General features: G+C 43.2%; 2 protein-coding genes across 4 annotated transcripts in view; one reads left to right on the top strand and one right to left on the bottom strand.

Annotated features, from left to right (window-relative positions):
- VPS29 (VPS29 retromer complex component) overlaps nt 1-16,702 on the top strand; it is a 128,790-nt gene that overhangs the window by 35,731 nt on the left and 76,357 nt on the right. The window lies entirely within an intron of this gene.
- Nucleotides 1-16,702, bottom strand: part of RAD9B (RAD9 checkpoint clamp component B) — a 255,599-nt gene that overhangs the window by 173,546 nt on the left and 65,351 nt on the right. For all 3 annotated transcript variants that reach the window (XM_075834597.1, XM_075834607.1, XM_075834587.1), the window contains exons 3-4: nt 13,605-13,754; nt 8,785-8,899 (exon numbers count right to left, since the gene is read on the bottom strand). In XM_075834597.1, coding sequence (XP_075690712.1) covers nt 8,785-8,899; nt 13,605-13,754 — 265 coding nt within the window. The remainder of the gene's footprint in view (nt 1-8,784; nt 8,900-13,604; nt 13,755-16,702) is intronic.

Here is a 16,702-nt window from a genome sequence, read left to right as displayed (position 1 = left end):
CTGTTGCGCAATTTGTTCTGAGTGCCGCAACACCCCATTTGTGGTGAAAAACTGCCGTTTGGGCCCATGGGAGGGCTCAGAAGGAAAGGACCACCTTTTGGCCTACTGGGGATTTTCTAGTGCGAAGTCATGTATGCGGAAGCCCCTGAGGTACCAGTACAGTTGAAACCCGCAAGAAGTGACCCCGTTTTAAAAACTACACCCTTAAGGCATTCATCTAGAGGTGTAGTGAGCATTTTGACCGGAGACCTACACCCCATAAACTGTAATGTGGGTTCTCCCGGGTATGGCAATACCCTACATGTGGCCGTTATCAGCTGCCTGGGCACACAGCAGGGCTCAGAGGGGAAAGACGAGGGGGGATAAGCTGTGCGGAGTGCATCAGGGTAAGTTAAATTGGGGTAAATTATAAATCAAGGGATGTATGATAAATTTTAAAACACTCTTTCATACAGAGCTCTGGTTATTCGGGACACGTGTCACATTGATATATTGTGTCATCCCTTATCGCCCTCTTATAGCAGACTTTGCCCCTCTTTTGACTTTTTCCCTTCTTGCCAGTTTGGGGAACTTCTCCTGGAAAGTGTTGCCGCCCTGGTACGATGCGTGTGGCCCCCTTGTTGGTCCCTAAAGATTAGGTTCTTGATAATCACCTCTTGAAATTCCAGGAAAGTTCCCGTCTGGCCTGCACATCGACGTAGCACGTACGCATTGTACAAAGCAATCGGTATGATGTGCCCGGCCAGCTTCTTATACCACACCGCATGGCGCTGTAGGGCTTCAGGATTTCATCTGACAAGTCCATCCCTCCCATGTACCTGTTGTAGTCCAGGATGCAATCTGGTTTGGGGGTGGCCTTTCCTTCATATATCCTAAACCTGTAGGTATACCCTGATGCACTCTCGCACAGCTTAGACATCTTCACGCCATACCTTGCCCTCTTACCCGGCAGGTACTCGCGGAATTGAACCCTCCCTTTAAAATGTACCAGGGACTCATCAATAGAAATACACTTCTTGGGGGTGAATGCTTGGGAAAACCGGGCACTAAAACGGTCTAATAGGGGTCTCCGTTTATACAAACGGTCAAAACTGGGGTCATCTCGGGGTGGGCACGGCTTATTATCAGTATAATGTAAGAAGCAAAGTATTGCCTCATTTATTTATTTTTTTAGGTTACAGTTCAGTTCTGAAGTTGCTTTGAGGGGCCCATATATTAGAAACCCCTATCAAACACCCCATTTTAGAAACTAGACCCCTCAAAGTATTCACAACAGCATGTAGAAAGTTTATGAACCCTTTAGGTGTTTCACAGAAATTTAGGGCAAAGTAGAGGTGAAGTTTACATTTTTTTTTTGTCAGAAAATGCTCTTTATTCTATTTTTTTTACAACACAAAAGGATTTATCAGAGAAACGCAACTTAATACTTGTTGCCAAGATTCTGCAGTTTAGAGAAATATCCCACATGTGGCCCTAGTGCGGTAATGGACTGAAGCACCGGCCTCCGAAGCAAAGGAGCACCTAGTGGATTACGAGGCCTCTTTTTTATTAGGCACCATGTCCGGTTTGAAGAGGTCTTGTGGTGCCAAAACATTGGAAACTCCCCAAAAGTGACCCCAATTTGGAAACTAGACCCATTGAGGAATCCATTGCAGTTTTCTTGGGGTGCATGCGGCTTTTTGATCAATTTTTATTCTATTTTTAGGTGGCGTGGTGACTAAAAACAGCAATTCTACTATTGTTTTTTTATTCTATTTTTTTTACAGCGTGCACCGTGCGCTATAAATGACATATTCACTTTATTCTGCGGGGCGATACGATTACGGCGATACCAGATGTTTATAGGTTTTTTTTATGTCTTATGGCGTTTGCACAATAAAATACGTTTTGTAAACAATCATTCACTTTTTGTGTTACCTTATTCTGAGAGCCAGAACTTTTTCGATCAGTACCATTTTTCGGTACATGCGACTTTTTGATCTCTTTTTATTCCATTTTTTGGGAGGTGAAGTGACCAAACAATTGTGATTGTGGTACGGTTTATTATTATTTTCTTTTACGGCATTCACCGTGCGGGATAAATAACGAAATAATTTTGTATTTCAGGCCGTTACGGACGCGGCGATACCAATTATGTATAGTTTATTTGTTTGTTTATATATTTTTATTAATAATAAATGACTGATATGGGAAAAAGGGGGATTTTTACTTTTAATACTTTTAAAACTTTTATTTTCTTATTTTTACACATCTTTTTTTAACTTTTTTTTTACTGTATTACTTTGTCCCACTAGGGGACTTGAGGGCAGGAGGCCCTGATCGCTATTCTAATACACTGCACTACATGCGTAGTGCAGTGTATTAGAACTGTCAGCTACTCACTGACAGCAAGCATAGTGGGTCCTGACGTTGTCAGGACCCACTAGGCTTCCGTCTATGGCATAGCCGGACGCCATTGTTTGGTGTCCGGTTGCCATAGTCACCATCGCCGGCCGCTATCGTGTAGCAGGCCGGCGATGGCAGCTTAACCCCTAAAAAGCCGCGATCTCTATAGAACGCGGCTTTTAAGGGGTTAATCAGCGGGGACACAGCGATCGGTCCCCGCTGTAGGAGCTGTGACAGCTGCTGAACAAGACAGCCGCTGTCACAGCTCCTGTATGTGTCGGGAGGACGGCCGAAACGGCCGTTACTCCCGAGACGTACTATTAGGTCATGGAGCGCGAACGCTATAGTTACCATGACCTAATAGTACGTCCAGGAGCGGGAAGGGGTTAATGATGACCCTCTTGTTTCTCAACCTATTCTTTGGGAGACGCACAAGACCTTTGTGAGGGGGGAACTTATTGCATTGGGGTCTAGAGATAAGAAAAAGTGGTCGATGATTATAAATCAGGTGCTGAGCCAAATTTCCTCTTTAGAAAATTTTCATAAAAGTTCGCAGTTGGCCTCAGTTCAAGTCGAGTTACGAAACCTCAGGCATCCTTAATGGGCACTCTGCTAAATCCCTTCAATTACTAAACTATAAAGCCTACGCACATGGGGATAAAGGGAATAAAATCAGGTTGAATCTCATTAAAAAATAACGAGGGAAAACATTTATTTCCTCCATAAGGGATACGTCGGGCAGAAACTTACTGCAACTGATCTAGTCGCCCGAGAGTTTCGGAATTACTATTTGAAGTTATATGATATTAAAAAAGATCCACCGCAGACTAAGGATACATCTCATGTTGACGCCATACAAAAATACTTAGCTTCCATTGACACACCTTCTTTGTCGGTGGAGGAACAAGCCTCTTTGGTGGTCCAGTTCACTTTACCTGAATTAGAAATTTTTTTGATGTCCATACCAAACGGGAAAAGCCCTGGCCCTGATGGGCTCCCCATTATTTATTATAAAAAATTTAAGACCACTCTACTGCCATATTTTCTCTCCTTGTGCAATGCCATTTTGGCTGGATCTACTTTCCCTAATCAAGCATTAGAAGCTAACATTACAATCCTCCCTAAGGAGGGTAAGGATCTGGAAAGGTGCAATATCTATAGGCCCATCTCCCTGTTAAATTCGGATTTGAAATGGTGGGCGAAAATATTATCTACACGCATTAATTATTTTTCTTTCTAAATTGGTGGGAGTGGAACAAGTGGGATTTGTTCTGGGGAGGGAGGGAAAGTTTAATACTATAAGGACCGTACATGCCATATATCATGCTCGACAAAACAAAATACCCTTGATATTACTTGGAACAGATGCAGAAAAGGCTTTTGATCGCATTGATTGGATATTCTCGAAAGCCGTCCTTGATAAATTTGGTTTCCCATGGCCCTTAATCGAGATGATTTTTTCATTATATAAGAACCCCACAGCAAGAATTCAAGTGAATGGCACCTTTTTAGATCCTTTCCCCATTCGCAATGGAACGCGTCAAGGATGCCCATTATCTCCCACGTTGTTCATACTGGTAATGGAAACCTTATTACTTAAGATCAGACAGACTTCCGCTATCAAAGGCCTAAGGCTGGGTTCACACGACCTATTTTCAGACGTAAACGAGGCGTATTATGCCTCGTTTTACGTCTGAAAATACGGCTCCAATACGTCGGCAAACATCTGCCCATTCATTTGAACGGGTTTGCCGACGTACTGTCATTTACAGCTGTCAAACGACGACGCGTAAAATGACTGCCTCGTCAAAGAAGTGCAGGACACTTCTTTGAAACGTAATTTGAGCCGATTTTCATTGAATTCAATGAAGAACAGCTCAAGATTACGGGCGTCAATGACGCCTCGCAAAATGCTAGGAGGAGCATTTACATCTGAAACGACGGAGCTGTTTTCTCCTGAAAACAGTCTGTAATTTCAGACGTAAAAGCCAGTTATCGTGTGCACATACCCTTATAGTAGGAGAATTTGAACATAAAAAAGCTGCGTATGCAGATGATCTGTTGGTATTTATAACTAATCCCATGGCAGCTTTCCCACGACTTCTTCAGATTTTTGAGGAATATGGTTGGATCTTTAATTTTAAGATCAATTATGAGAAATTGGAAGATTTAAACATAACTCTCCCTCACAATACATTTTTTGACTGTTAGTTCACAATCACCTTTTAAGTGGCAAGCGTCCGAATTGCAATATTTGGGTCTAAAAATTCCGTCTGCACCTAAAATGCTTTTTGACCGGAATTATAACCCATTGTACTATACAATTAAGGATTTCTTGAGTAAGCTCCATATCCCATATATGTCATGGATCGGACGCAGGTCCTATATTTGTTTCAGACTTTACCCATTGATATCCCCACATATTATTTTTCAAGGTTCAGACGCTTATTAACGGATTTTTTGTGGAATAAAAAAAGGCCTAAAATCGCATATTTGCAACTTATAAGGAAAAAAGGTGAGGGAGGATTGTCGATACCTGATCTGCCTACGTATTATAACGCTATACATTTGGGGAGATGGACACAATTAGCAAATGTTGATGTTTCACTCCCCCATGTTGATATAGAATTGGGTTTACTAAAGAAAAATCTTGCTTCCTTTTTTTGGATGGGGACCAAATTACCTTCTAGATCTTTGGTAGTGAGTGATATGACATGGGGAATGCTAAAGGTCTGCCACACTTCCTCGGCATTACACCTACATAATAATAAGTTTTCACTTCTGACACCACTCTCAGTACTTCCATGTCTTGTAGATACGACTTGTACTTTCGTACCTGACTCTTGGTCCCAACTTCAGTCACTGAAACTAGCTAAACTTTTTGATTTGGCAGGACCACCTACTTTGCAGGCATTACATGAGTAATTGAATATCTCTCACCCTACAAGTTTGCAAGTGTTAGATTTCTCGTCTACGTGTCAGAAATTTATGAAGTCCACTGTTAGGCTGGATTCACACGAGCACATTACGTCCGTAATGGACGTATTTCGGCCGGAAGTCCCGGACCGAACACACTGCAGGGAGCCGGGCTCCTAGCATCATACTTATGTACGATGCTAGGAGTCCCTGCCTCGCTGCCGGACACTGTCCCATACTGTAATCATGTTTTCAGTACGGGACAGTAGTTCCACGGAGAGACAGGGACTCCTAGCATCGTACATAAGTATGATACTAGGAGCCCGGCTCCCTGCAGTGTGTTCAGTCCGGGACTTCCGGCCAAAATACGTCCGTCCATTACGGATGTAATGTGCTCGTGTGAATCCAGCCTTATACACAAACCCGACCCCACTTGGTTGGAGAACTATACCTTATTAGCCTCATCCCATAAAAAGTCTCTTTCCAGGATATATAAACAACGGATAGCAACTCTGAATAACGATATCCCGGGTTTTTTGCCAGCTTGGGAAAGGGAGTTGAGTTGTGCCTTTTCTGATGAGGACAGGTCTTGCATTCTTCGACATTCGCATGGTTTTTACATGTGTGTCAGACTACAAGAAAATTCTTATAAGGTCCTCACAAGGTGGTATAGAACACCTGATTATTTATATAAGATTCGGGTTTCTTCCTCGAATTTGTGTTGGAGGTGTGGAAAGGAAGTAGGCAGTATTTCCCATATATGGTGGTCATGCTCGGATATTCAGTCCTTCTGGAGGGAAGTGGAAACTTTGATTTCGCGAGTTTGCTCTATTTCGGTTTCCCTAACGAGAGAACTGGTTTTGCTTTGGCTGCATACCAAAGATTTTTCTCCTTCATCCAAAAATCTCCCCACTTTTATAATATCAGCAGCTAAACTACTAATTCCTACCAAAATGGAGGGAATCCTCACCCCCCTCCATCGACCAACTTGTGGCCAAAATTCACCAAATCTGGAGGAACTTGCAGGTTGGGAAAATAAAAATAGAAATTCCTTTCTTAAAATATGGCAGACTTGGTTAACTTACAGAGATACGGCTTAGGTTCATACACTGATCTAAGAGGCTTGAGTAGATCTTGTCTATGGAAGTGGGATTTCCAGAAATAAATTTCTTGTGGAACTATGTTATTTGTGACGCAGTTCATTTTTGACTGAGTAATGATCACAGTGGTTGGTTTATTTGTTCATTTGTTCGTATGAATATTCTGTAATTAAGCAGTTGAGCTAACACGAAATTTTGCTTCTACATGTTAGTAATGATGCCGTGGTACGCAAATTTCTGATTGTTATGCTGAGATGTTCTAGTTCTCTAGACTAAAATATTAATGTGCCGGGCATAAATGCTGCCTCTTTATGATGTATGTAATTGCTGATGTATTTCTTTGCAACTGCTTTAATAAAAAGAGTTTATACAAAAAAATCTGTGGGGTCAAAATGCTAACTATAGCCCTAGAAAGATTCCTTGAGGGGTGCAGTTTCCAAAATGGGGTCACTTTTTGGGGGTTTCCACTGTTTTGGTCCCTGCAGTGCATTGCAAATGCGACATGGCACTGAAAACTATTCCAGCAAAATCCGCACTCCAAAATCCAAATGACGCTCCTTCTCTTCTGAGCCCCGCTGTGGCTCCAAACAGCAGTGTATTACCACATATGGGTTATTGCCGTAATCGGAAGAAATTGCTTTACAAATGTAGCGGTGCTTTTTCTCCTTTATTCCTTGTAAAAATTTCTACGTTTTTTTCAGAAAAAAAGGTAGATTTTTATCTTCACACACAAATTCAAATAAATTTAGCAAAAAAACTGTGGGGTCAAAATTCTAACTATAGCCCTAGAACGATTCCTTGAGGGTGCAGTTTCCAAAATGGGGTCACTTTTGGGGGGTTTCCACTGTTTTGGTCCCTCCAGTGCATTGCAAACGCGAGATGGCGCTGAAAACTATTCCAGCAAAATCCGCGCTCCAAAATCCAAATGACGCTCCTTCTCCCCTGAGCCCTGCTGTGGGTCCAAACAGCAGTGTATTACCACATATAGGGTATTGCCATAATCGGGAGAAATTGCTTTACAAATGTAGTGGTGCTGTTTTTCCTTTATTCCTTGTAAAAATTAAAAATTTCTAAGTTTTTCCAGAAAAAAAGTAGATTTTCACTTTCACAGGCTAATTCAAATAAATTTAGCAAACAAACTGTGGGGTCAAAATGCTAACTATACTCCTAGAAAGATTCCTTGAGGGGTGCAGTATCCAAAATGGGATCACTTTTATTCTGAAAAAAGGAGGCCCCAAAATCCACTAGGTGCTCCTTTGCTTCTGAGGCCTGTGCTTCAGTCCGTTAGCGCACTAGGGCCACATGTGGGATATATCTAAAAAGTGCAGAATCTGGGCAATAATATTGAGTTGCATTTCTGGGGAAAAACCTTCTGTGTTACAGAAATAAAATTATTACATATGAATTTTGGCAAAAAAAATGAAATTTGTAAATTTCACCTGTAGTTTGCTTTAATTCCTCTGAAACACCTAAAGGGTTAAAACACTTTCTGAATGCTGTTTTGAATACTCTGTGGGGGGCAGTTTTCAAAATAGTGTGATTTATGTGGACTTACTAATATATAAGGCCATCAAAGCAACTTTAGAACTGAACTGGTCCCTGAAAAAAATAGGCTTTTGAAATTTTCTTGAAAATATGAGAAATTGCTGCTAAAGTTCTAAGCCTTGTAATGTCGTAGAAAAATAAACGGATGTTCAAAAAACGGCGCAATCTTAAAGTAGACATATGGGATATTCGAAATAGTAACTATATCTGTCTTCCAAGCAGATACATTTAAATTTCAAAAAAATTTGTTTTTTCAAATTTTCTCCAAATTTTGATGTTTTTCACAAATAAATATTGAATTTATCCACCAATTTTTTTCCCTAACATAAAGTACAATTTGTCACGAGAAAACAATCTCAGAATCGCTTGGATAGGTAAAAGCATTCCCAAGTTTTTACCACATAAACTAACACATGTCAGATTTTAAAAAATCGGCCTCGTCCTCAAGGCCAAACAGGCTCAGTCCTGAAGGACTGAAACATTTAAAAAAATGCATGCGTTTTTTAGATGCTTTTCTTTTGGAAGCATTTGAAAATGCAACAAAAATGTGAACCATGCTTGTAACCCACCATAACAGATGATTTTTAAAATGAATCTACCATTATAATCTGGGTTAAGAAATAAAAACCAGCAATTATTTGTGTAAACACATTTCTAAAAAAAAATTGTTCTTTTCTACATGTTTGGCTTCAGCACTACACCAGTGGCTTTACATTAGATAGCCAAAATGCGTTTGTGTCATGCAGGATATCTGATACTACTAGAACCAAGAACAAATTAGATAGTGGGAGTCATCTAAAATAAAAATACATATTAAAATCATTTTTCATTTACTTACCATTTTTGTAGAACAATTGAAAAATCATGTGGCATGAACCGAAATGTACATAAATGTGACATTTTTCCACATTCCTGTCCAATGTGCTTAAACATCTAAACACAGGTAACACTGACTGTAATACAAAAGTGTAATGCAAAGTGTGTATGATCATTTGGAATACTACTTGATCATTCAGTATAAGCATGAATATAAAATATTTGTACAAACTAATACCAGTTTACAGTTAAAGGAAACATGACAATGGCAGTTAAATATTTAATTTAATTTACCTATAGTTTACAAAAAAGGCACTTCCATACTTGCGTATTTTGGTCAGTGTTTTGCATCAGTATATTTAAGCCAAAACCAGGAGTGGGTCACAAACATAGAAGAGGTGTAAATATTTACATTATACTTTTTCTCTGTGTAGGTGTAATGACGGGGGTGGGGAGACAGACAAGTGAGCCCTAATCTACCCGCCACTCAGTCCCTGCCTACTTGCAACGACCCGCCCTAGGCGACGGGGTACAACTCGGCGACGGTCCCTACGCTCAATAAGTGCACGACAGACAAACAGACAAGGGTACACAGAGCTAGGGGGAGAAAGGGGCAGTTGCCCACGGCAACACCGTGAGTAACAAGAGAAGTGAACAAGCCGAGTCAAACCAGGAGAGTACGAGGTGCCAAACGCAGAGCAGAAGAGTAGTAAACAAGCCGAGTCAAACCAGGAGTGTACGAGGTACCAAACGCAGAGCAGGAGAATAGTCAGCAAGCTGGGGTCAATATGAAGCAAGGACAATAGTACAAGAAGCTGCAGCAGGGCCAGGAAACCAAACGAGAAGAATCACAAGCAAAGGAGGAACAGGAAAGGCAGGTATAAATAGACAGAGGGCGGGAGCTAGCTCCGTCTGGCCAGGCTGTGATAGGTTCTCCCACTCCTAAGCCTGCCACCCTGAGTGGTGGAAGATAGAGTCAGTCTCACAGACATAGAAGCAGGTGCAGACTGATTATCTATGGGCGTTAACCCCGAAGCTGTGCCTGGCAGATCCTTTACAGTACCCCCCCTTTTATGAGGGGCCACCGGACCCTTTCTAGATGGACCTGGTTTATTGGGGAAACGAAGGTGGAACCTCCTGACCAATACCCCAGCGTGAACATCCCGGGCGGGTACCCAAGTCCTCTCCTCAGGCCCGTATCCTCTCCAATGGACCAGGTACTGGAGGGAGCCTTGGACCATCCTGCTGTCCACAATCTTGGCCACCTCGAATTCTGCCCCCTCAGGGGTGAGAACAGGGACCGGAGGTTTCCTCGAGGGAGCCAAGGACGGGGAGCAGCGTTTAAGGAGGGAGGCATGGAACACGTCGTGTACTCGAAAAGATGGGGGCAACTCCAGTCGGAAGAAGACAGGATTGAGGACTTCAATGACCTTGTACGGCCCTATAAACCGGGGAGCAAACTTCTTGGACGGGACCTTAAGGCGCAAATTTTTAGACGATAGCCACACCAGATCCCTGACCATAAACAAGGGGTTAGCAGAACGTTTTCTATCTGCCTGAGTTTTTTGTATGCTCTGGGACGCCTCTAGGTTCTCCTGAACCTGAGCCCAGACTGTGCACAGTTCTCGATGAACGACCTCTACCTCGGGATTGTTGGAACTACCAGGTGAAACGGAAGAGAACCGTGGATTAAACCCAAAATTACAGAAAAAGGGGGAGACCCCTGAGGAGTTACTGACCCGGTTATTAAGGGAAAATTCGGCGAGGGGAATGAATGAGACCCAATCATATTGATAGTCAGAGATAAAACACCTTAAATATTGTTCTAGAGACTGATTAGTCCTCTCAGTTTGGCCATTAGTTTCAGGATGGAAGGCAGAGGAGAAGGACAGATCAATCTCCAACATTTTACAGAAGGCTCTCCAAAACAATGAAACAAATTGTACTCCTCTATCAGAAACAATATTGACAGGGACCCCATGGAGACGCAGGATGTGTTTGACAAACAAGGTAGCTAACGTCTTAGCATTGGGTAGTTTCTTGAGGGGCACAAAATGGCACATCTTACTGAAGCGGTCTACTACAATCCACCCCCCCAACTTGCCTTGAGATGTAGGCAAATCGGTGATAAAATCCATGGAGATATCGGTCCAAGGTCTCTGGGGAATGGGCAAAGAACATAGTAAATTGATTGCGCAATCATATTCTCTATGAGGAGGCAACACTTCGGAGGCCTCCTTAGAGAAAACATCGGCGAAGTCCTGAACAAACTCAGGTAGCGTGTTCACCACCTCAGGGGGAGAAATAGAATTAACAGAAAAACATGACGTCAAGCATTCATTACCCCACTTGGTAAGGTCCCCAGAATTCCAGTCAAACGGGGGATTATGCAACTGCAACCAGGGAAGGCCTAAAACCAAATCGGACGATAATCCCTGCATTAACAGTACAGAGCACTGGTCCAAATGCATGGAGCCAACAAGGAGTTCAAAAACAGGGGTATGCTGTGTAAAATAACCATTAGCAAGATAGGGTGTTGGGGGGACACGGAGGCCCCGAGTTGCATAGGTACCTCCGAGTCTTCCGGGGAGGAACGAAGAAAAGGAACCTCGGGAGGCATCATGGGGGAGTCAGAGGAGAAAACATCAAGACGTTCAAGTCGTCGTCCCTGAGACGTCGGTCAAGTCGTACCGCTAAAGCCATAACCTGGTCTAGGGAGTCAGAAGAGGGATAACTAACTAGCAGATCTTTCAGGGCGTTTGACAGACCCAACCTAAACTGGCACCTTAAGGCAGGGTCATTCCACCGAGAAGCTACGCACCACTTCCTAAAGTCAGAGCAATACTCCTCAACAGGTCTCTTACCCTGACGTAAGGTCACCAGCTAACTCTCGGCAAATGCAGTCTTGTCAGTCTTGTCATAGATGAGTCCAAGAGCAGAAAAGAAAAGATCAACGGAGGAAAGTTCAGGGGCGTCAGGAGCCAAGGAGAAGGCCCATTCTTGGGGCCCTTCCTGGAGCCGGGACATAATTATACCCACCCGCTGGCTCTCAGAACCTGAGGAGTGGGGCTTTAAACGAAAATAGAGCCTACAACTCTCCCGAAAGGAGAGAAAAGTCTTCCGGTCCCCTGAGAACCGGTCGGGCAACTTGAGGTGGGGTTCAAGAGGTGAGGTGAGGGGGACTACCATGGTAGCATCAGGCTGGTTGACCCTCTGAGCCAAGGCCTAGACCTGTAGGGAGAGACCCTGCATTTGCTGAGCCAGGGTCTCAAGGGGGTCCATAGTGGTGTCAGGGACCAGGGTAGACTAGGTATGGGCTTGTGATTATGTACTGACGGGGGTGGGGAGACAGACAAGTGAGCCCTAATCTACCCGCCACTCAGTCCCTGCCTACTTGCAATGACCCGCCCTAGGCGACTGGGTACAACTGGGCGACGGTCCCTACGCTCAATAAGTGCACGACAGACAAACAGACAAGGGTACACAGAGCTAGGGGGAGAAAGGGGAAGTTGCCCACGGCAACACCGTGAGCAACAAGAGAAGTGAGCAAGCCGAGTCAAACCAGGAGAGTACGAGGTGCCAAACGCAGAGCAGGAGAGTAGTCAGCAAGCCAGGGGGTCAATATGAAGCAAGGACAATAGTACAAGAAGCTGCAGCAGGGCCAGGAAACCAAACGAGAAGAATCACAAGCAAAGGAGGAACAGGAAAGGCAGGTATAAATAGACAGAGGGCAGGAGCTAGCTCCGTCTGGCCAGGCTGTGATAGGTTCTCCCACTCCTAAGCCTGCCACCCTGAGTGGTGGAAGATGGAGTCAGTCTCACAGACATAGAAGCAGGTGCAGACTGATTATCTATGGGCGTTAACCCCGAAGCTGTGCCTGGCAGATCCTTTACAGTAGGTTCCTCTCCTGCTTTTGGCTTATAAATACTGGTGCAAAATACTGCCCAAAATATTGCAATATGAAAGAGACCTTAGGACCCAAAAAATGCTTGCTTAACGGCCTATTTTTCAAAACACTACATGCCTATGTAATGCCCGCAGTCGCTGACTGGCGGCATTCCCCACTTACCGGCAGCCGCGACCGCAGGCCTCTCAGGACTTGCCAACATCTCCTCCCTCAGAGACACCGGTACACAGTGCTCTCTCCCCCTGCTGTTACTCTTAGGGTGCGCGCGCGCTCGTCCCCGGACTTAAAGGGCCAGCGCACGCACCAGAAACTTAGTCCCTGTCCAATTCCAGCACACCAGCGACTTTAGGAAGGACTCTGCCCACTTCAACCTTGCCTGATCAATGTTGTGTCTTTCCTTTGTTCGTCTTGCAAATAGTTACTTAGCTGCATCCTGTATCCCGTTCCCGTTTCTGTATCTAGTTCTAGTGCTTCAGTTAAGAGTCCGAGACAGCTTCACCATCTGTGTCCGGTGCCCGTGCCAAACCGAGTGTCTGAGACGACTTCACCATCTGTGTCCGTTGCCAGTGCCAAACCGAGTGTCCGAGGCGAATTCACCATCTGTGTCTGGTGCCCGGGCCAAGTCCAGTGTCCGAGACGATTGCACTACTCCCAGTCCGTTGTGCTAGACAAGTCCAGTGTCCGAGACAACTGCACTACTCCAGTCCGGTGTCCTAGACAAACTTCATTATCCTGCACAGGCATGCTTCCCCCTTACTATCTGGCATACACCCGCTACTGACCTTCTAGGTACTTTATCATTACTGACTCTCACAGACTCTGTTGATCAGCAGCTGCTCCTTTACAGCTGAGTGGCCCAGTGGGCACATATTTGCCAACTTTTATCACAAAAAAAATATACTTTTTTTTTTAAAGGTCACAAAAACCATACTTACCTTTATTGAGAATTTGAAATTTTGTTGTAGAGGAACATCCCCTTGACCTTGCTCATGAATAAAGGCTTTGTGGTAGCTATGGAAAAAGAAGGATGAAAAGAAGATGCAGCCGTATGCAGATCTGGACGTACTCACTGCTCTCAAGGCAAGCTGGTAAAAAGAAATTGTATTAAATGAAAGACAACAGTGTTTCCTATCCATTCCAGCATAAAAACAATGTATTACCACTGTTATGGGGAATTTACTGGTCACATTTTACTTATTTTAAAATAAATATTCAGAACATGTCCTAGAGAAAAAAAATATAAAGTTTTCCTTCTCGTATTAAAAAATCACCCAAGTTAAAAACACAACATGTGACCCTTTTTATCATCTACAGCAATGATGCACAATTGGCAGGTTGGGGGCTGCAAATGATCGCCTTATGCCTGATGTGCAGCCCCCAAGGGAAGGCAAACTCATATGGTGCAGTTGCCTTTCCAAGGACAATGATCGTGCATGAATTCTTCCCAACCATAAAGACCAAAAGAGCTACTCTGTTTTCCCCACTGTCATTGGGGCACTGTGGTTTGTTTCCTATCTTCAAATGTTGTATCATGTTTATGTATCTGTAGCTAGGTATAGGCTTTTTGTGAAGATGCTTGTTGCCAGTGTTTTGTAGTCTGTGTGTCCATGTCCCAACCTATTTTTAGCTGTACAAAATGCGAGCTACAAATACAGATGTGTAGAAAATTCATGTGTGTGTGTGTGTGTGTGTGTGTGTCTACCCCTTGAACCAGCCTTGGCTAAATGTGATGTGGGACCCTTTGATGGAGTCAAGGACCACATCTGAAGCCCCCACAATAGGTTGGTTTGACCACCACTGCTCTACAGTGCTAATGTACCATGGGGGAGATTTAACAAACCTTTTCCTTACGAAAAGAAAGAGTTCTCATCGGTTGCTATGGCCAACAAGGTTAAATTTTCTGTTAGACACTTTTGATAAATGATAAATGAAGCCCACTTTTCAAAACCATTGACCCTGGAACTAATTTTTACACAGGCATTCTTATAACTGCAAATAATTAGGCATCAACACTATTAAAATAATACCAAATACCAAAACAGAAAATAACTGGCAAAGTAGCCTGTTCCTGGCCGAATTACTAACCCCAAGATCCAACTAACATCATGTTTTTTTAGCCTACATTTAGTGTTTATGCCAGGAAAAGCTTCCGAAGTATACGTTTACTGTAGACTGTGACGGATGTCTAACAGTGGCTAACGGTGTAAGGGTTTATTTTTTGCGGGAGAATCTGAAGTTTTTATCTGTACCATTTTGGGGTACATGCAAGTTTTTTGATCACTTTTAATTGTTTTTTGAGAGGTGTGATGACGAAAAAAACAGCAATTCTGGTATTGTTTTTTTAATCTTTTTTTTTTTTAAGGCGTTCACCGTGCACTATAAGGCCGGATTAAAACGAGCGTGTGCATTTTGCACGCCCAAAAAACGCAGAGTTTTGCGCGCGTTGCACTTCCGTGTGTCATCAGTATGTGCTGCATATGCCATGCTTATGACACGCGGTTTTGAAGTTTTAAAAAAGAAATGAAGAAAGTGCTTTTATTTGTCGTGAGTTTTACGCAGCGGACATAACGTTATATGGTCATGAGTTACGTAAACAGCGTAACTCACGGAGCTACGCTGTTTACAGAAGTCTCATAGAACTTTATGATAGTTACAAAAACAGCGTAACTCGCATGCTACGCTGCTTCTGTAACTACCATTCACTACTATTGGAGTTATGGAAACAGCGTAGCTCAGCGAGTTACGCTGTTTACGTAACTCACGACTATATAACATTTTTCATGGTCGGAAAACACCTCATTAAGCCGCAACACACAGCAGCTGAACAGAGTGGGACCCGCATCTATCTGAAATTTTGACATATCCTGTGAATGTGTCATAAATGTCTCTCGTGGGAAAACACCTTTAAGAGAATTTTTGCAGACAGCCACGATTTTGATATACTAGTGTTTCATATGGAATAATGGAATTAACCAAACTGATCCACTGTCTGGAGGTGTTTATTTATCCATTGAAAGTTTCTCTCAAAAAATTCTTGTATGGTGTTGACATGATTCCTCGTCTAATATACAGAGCATACAAATTTTAGGAAGTAGAGGAATTGGTACATGCAATAAAGAAGATAAGAGAGAAACTTTCTCTGACCAGAATAATTCTATAGGGTGTGAGACAGTGACAGGTAAAGTCATTGAGAGAAGGTTGCTGTTTTTGCTGGTGAAACAGATGAGCAGGAGGAAATTTCTGATATACCAGAGTTAAATGTATCACGTAACAATTTTGGGACTGCTCAACTTAGCGATGCCACGTTGGTAAAAGCCAGGGAAAATACTAAGGTATTAAATGGAGTGCCTCAACATCCAGGGGCTGATAAGGTGTTTCCACACATGGCGGTTAACCATGATTTGCTGTATCGGATAGATAACGTACGTGGGGAGGTTGTTGAACAGCTGGTGATACCCCAACCGTATCGTAGAACGGTGTTGGACCTGGCTCATAAACACGTGCTGGGTGGACATCTAGGTTGCGAAAAGACCAGAGAGTGTATCTTACAACGATTCTTCTGGCCGGGGGTATATACGGAAGTTCAGAGGTATTGCGAGTCCTGCCCGGAGTGTCAGATAACGGCTCCTATGCCACATTTTAGGAGTCCGCTGGTGCCTTTGCCTATCATTGGGATCCCTTTTGAAAGAATTGCCATGGATCTGGTCGGCCCTTTAGTCAAATCCTCTAGAGGACATCAATATATCCTAGTGGTGTTGGACTATGCCACACGCTACCCTGAGGCAGTCCCTTTGCGAAATTCCTCTTCAAAAGCCATTGCAAGAGAGTTGTTTTACATGTTTTCCCGTACTGGTTTACCTAAGGAAATCCTTACCGATCAGGGAACTCCCTTTATGTCCAAAATCACCAAGGAATTATGTAAACTGCTGAAAATTAAACACCTGCGTACCTCTATATATCACCCTCAAACTGATGGTCTTGTCGAAAGATTCAATAAGACATTAAAAGGCATGTTGAGGAAGGTGGTTAGTAA

Source organism: Rhinoderma darwinii, chromosome 1 (genome assembly GCF_050947455.1).
Source record: "Rhinoderma darwinii isolate aRhiDar2 chromosome 1, aRhiDar2.hap1, whole genome shotgun sequence".
NCBI classification, from domain to species: Eukaryota; Metazoa; Chordata; class Amphibia; order Anura; family Rhinodermatidae; genus Rhinoderma; species Rhinoderma darwinii.
Note: the sequence above shows the minus strand (reverse complement) of the source record. Positions and strands in the feature narration are given on the sequence as shown.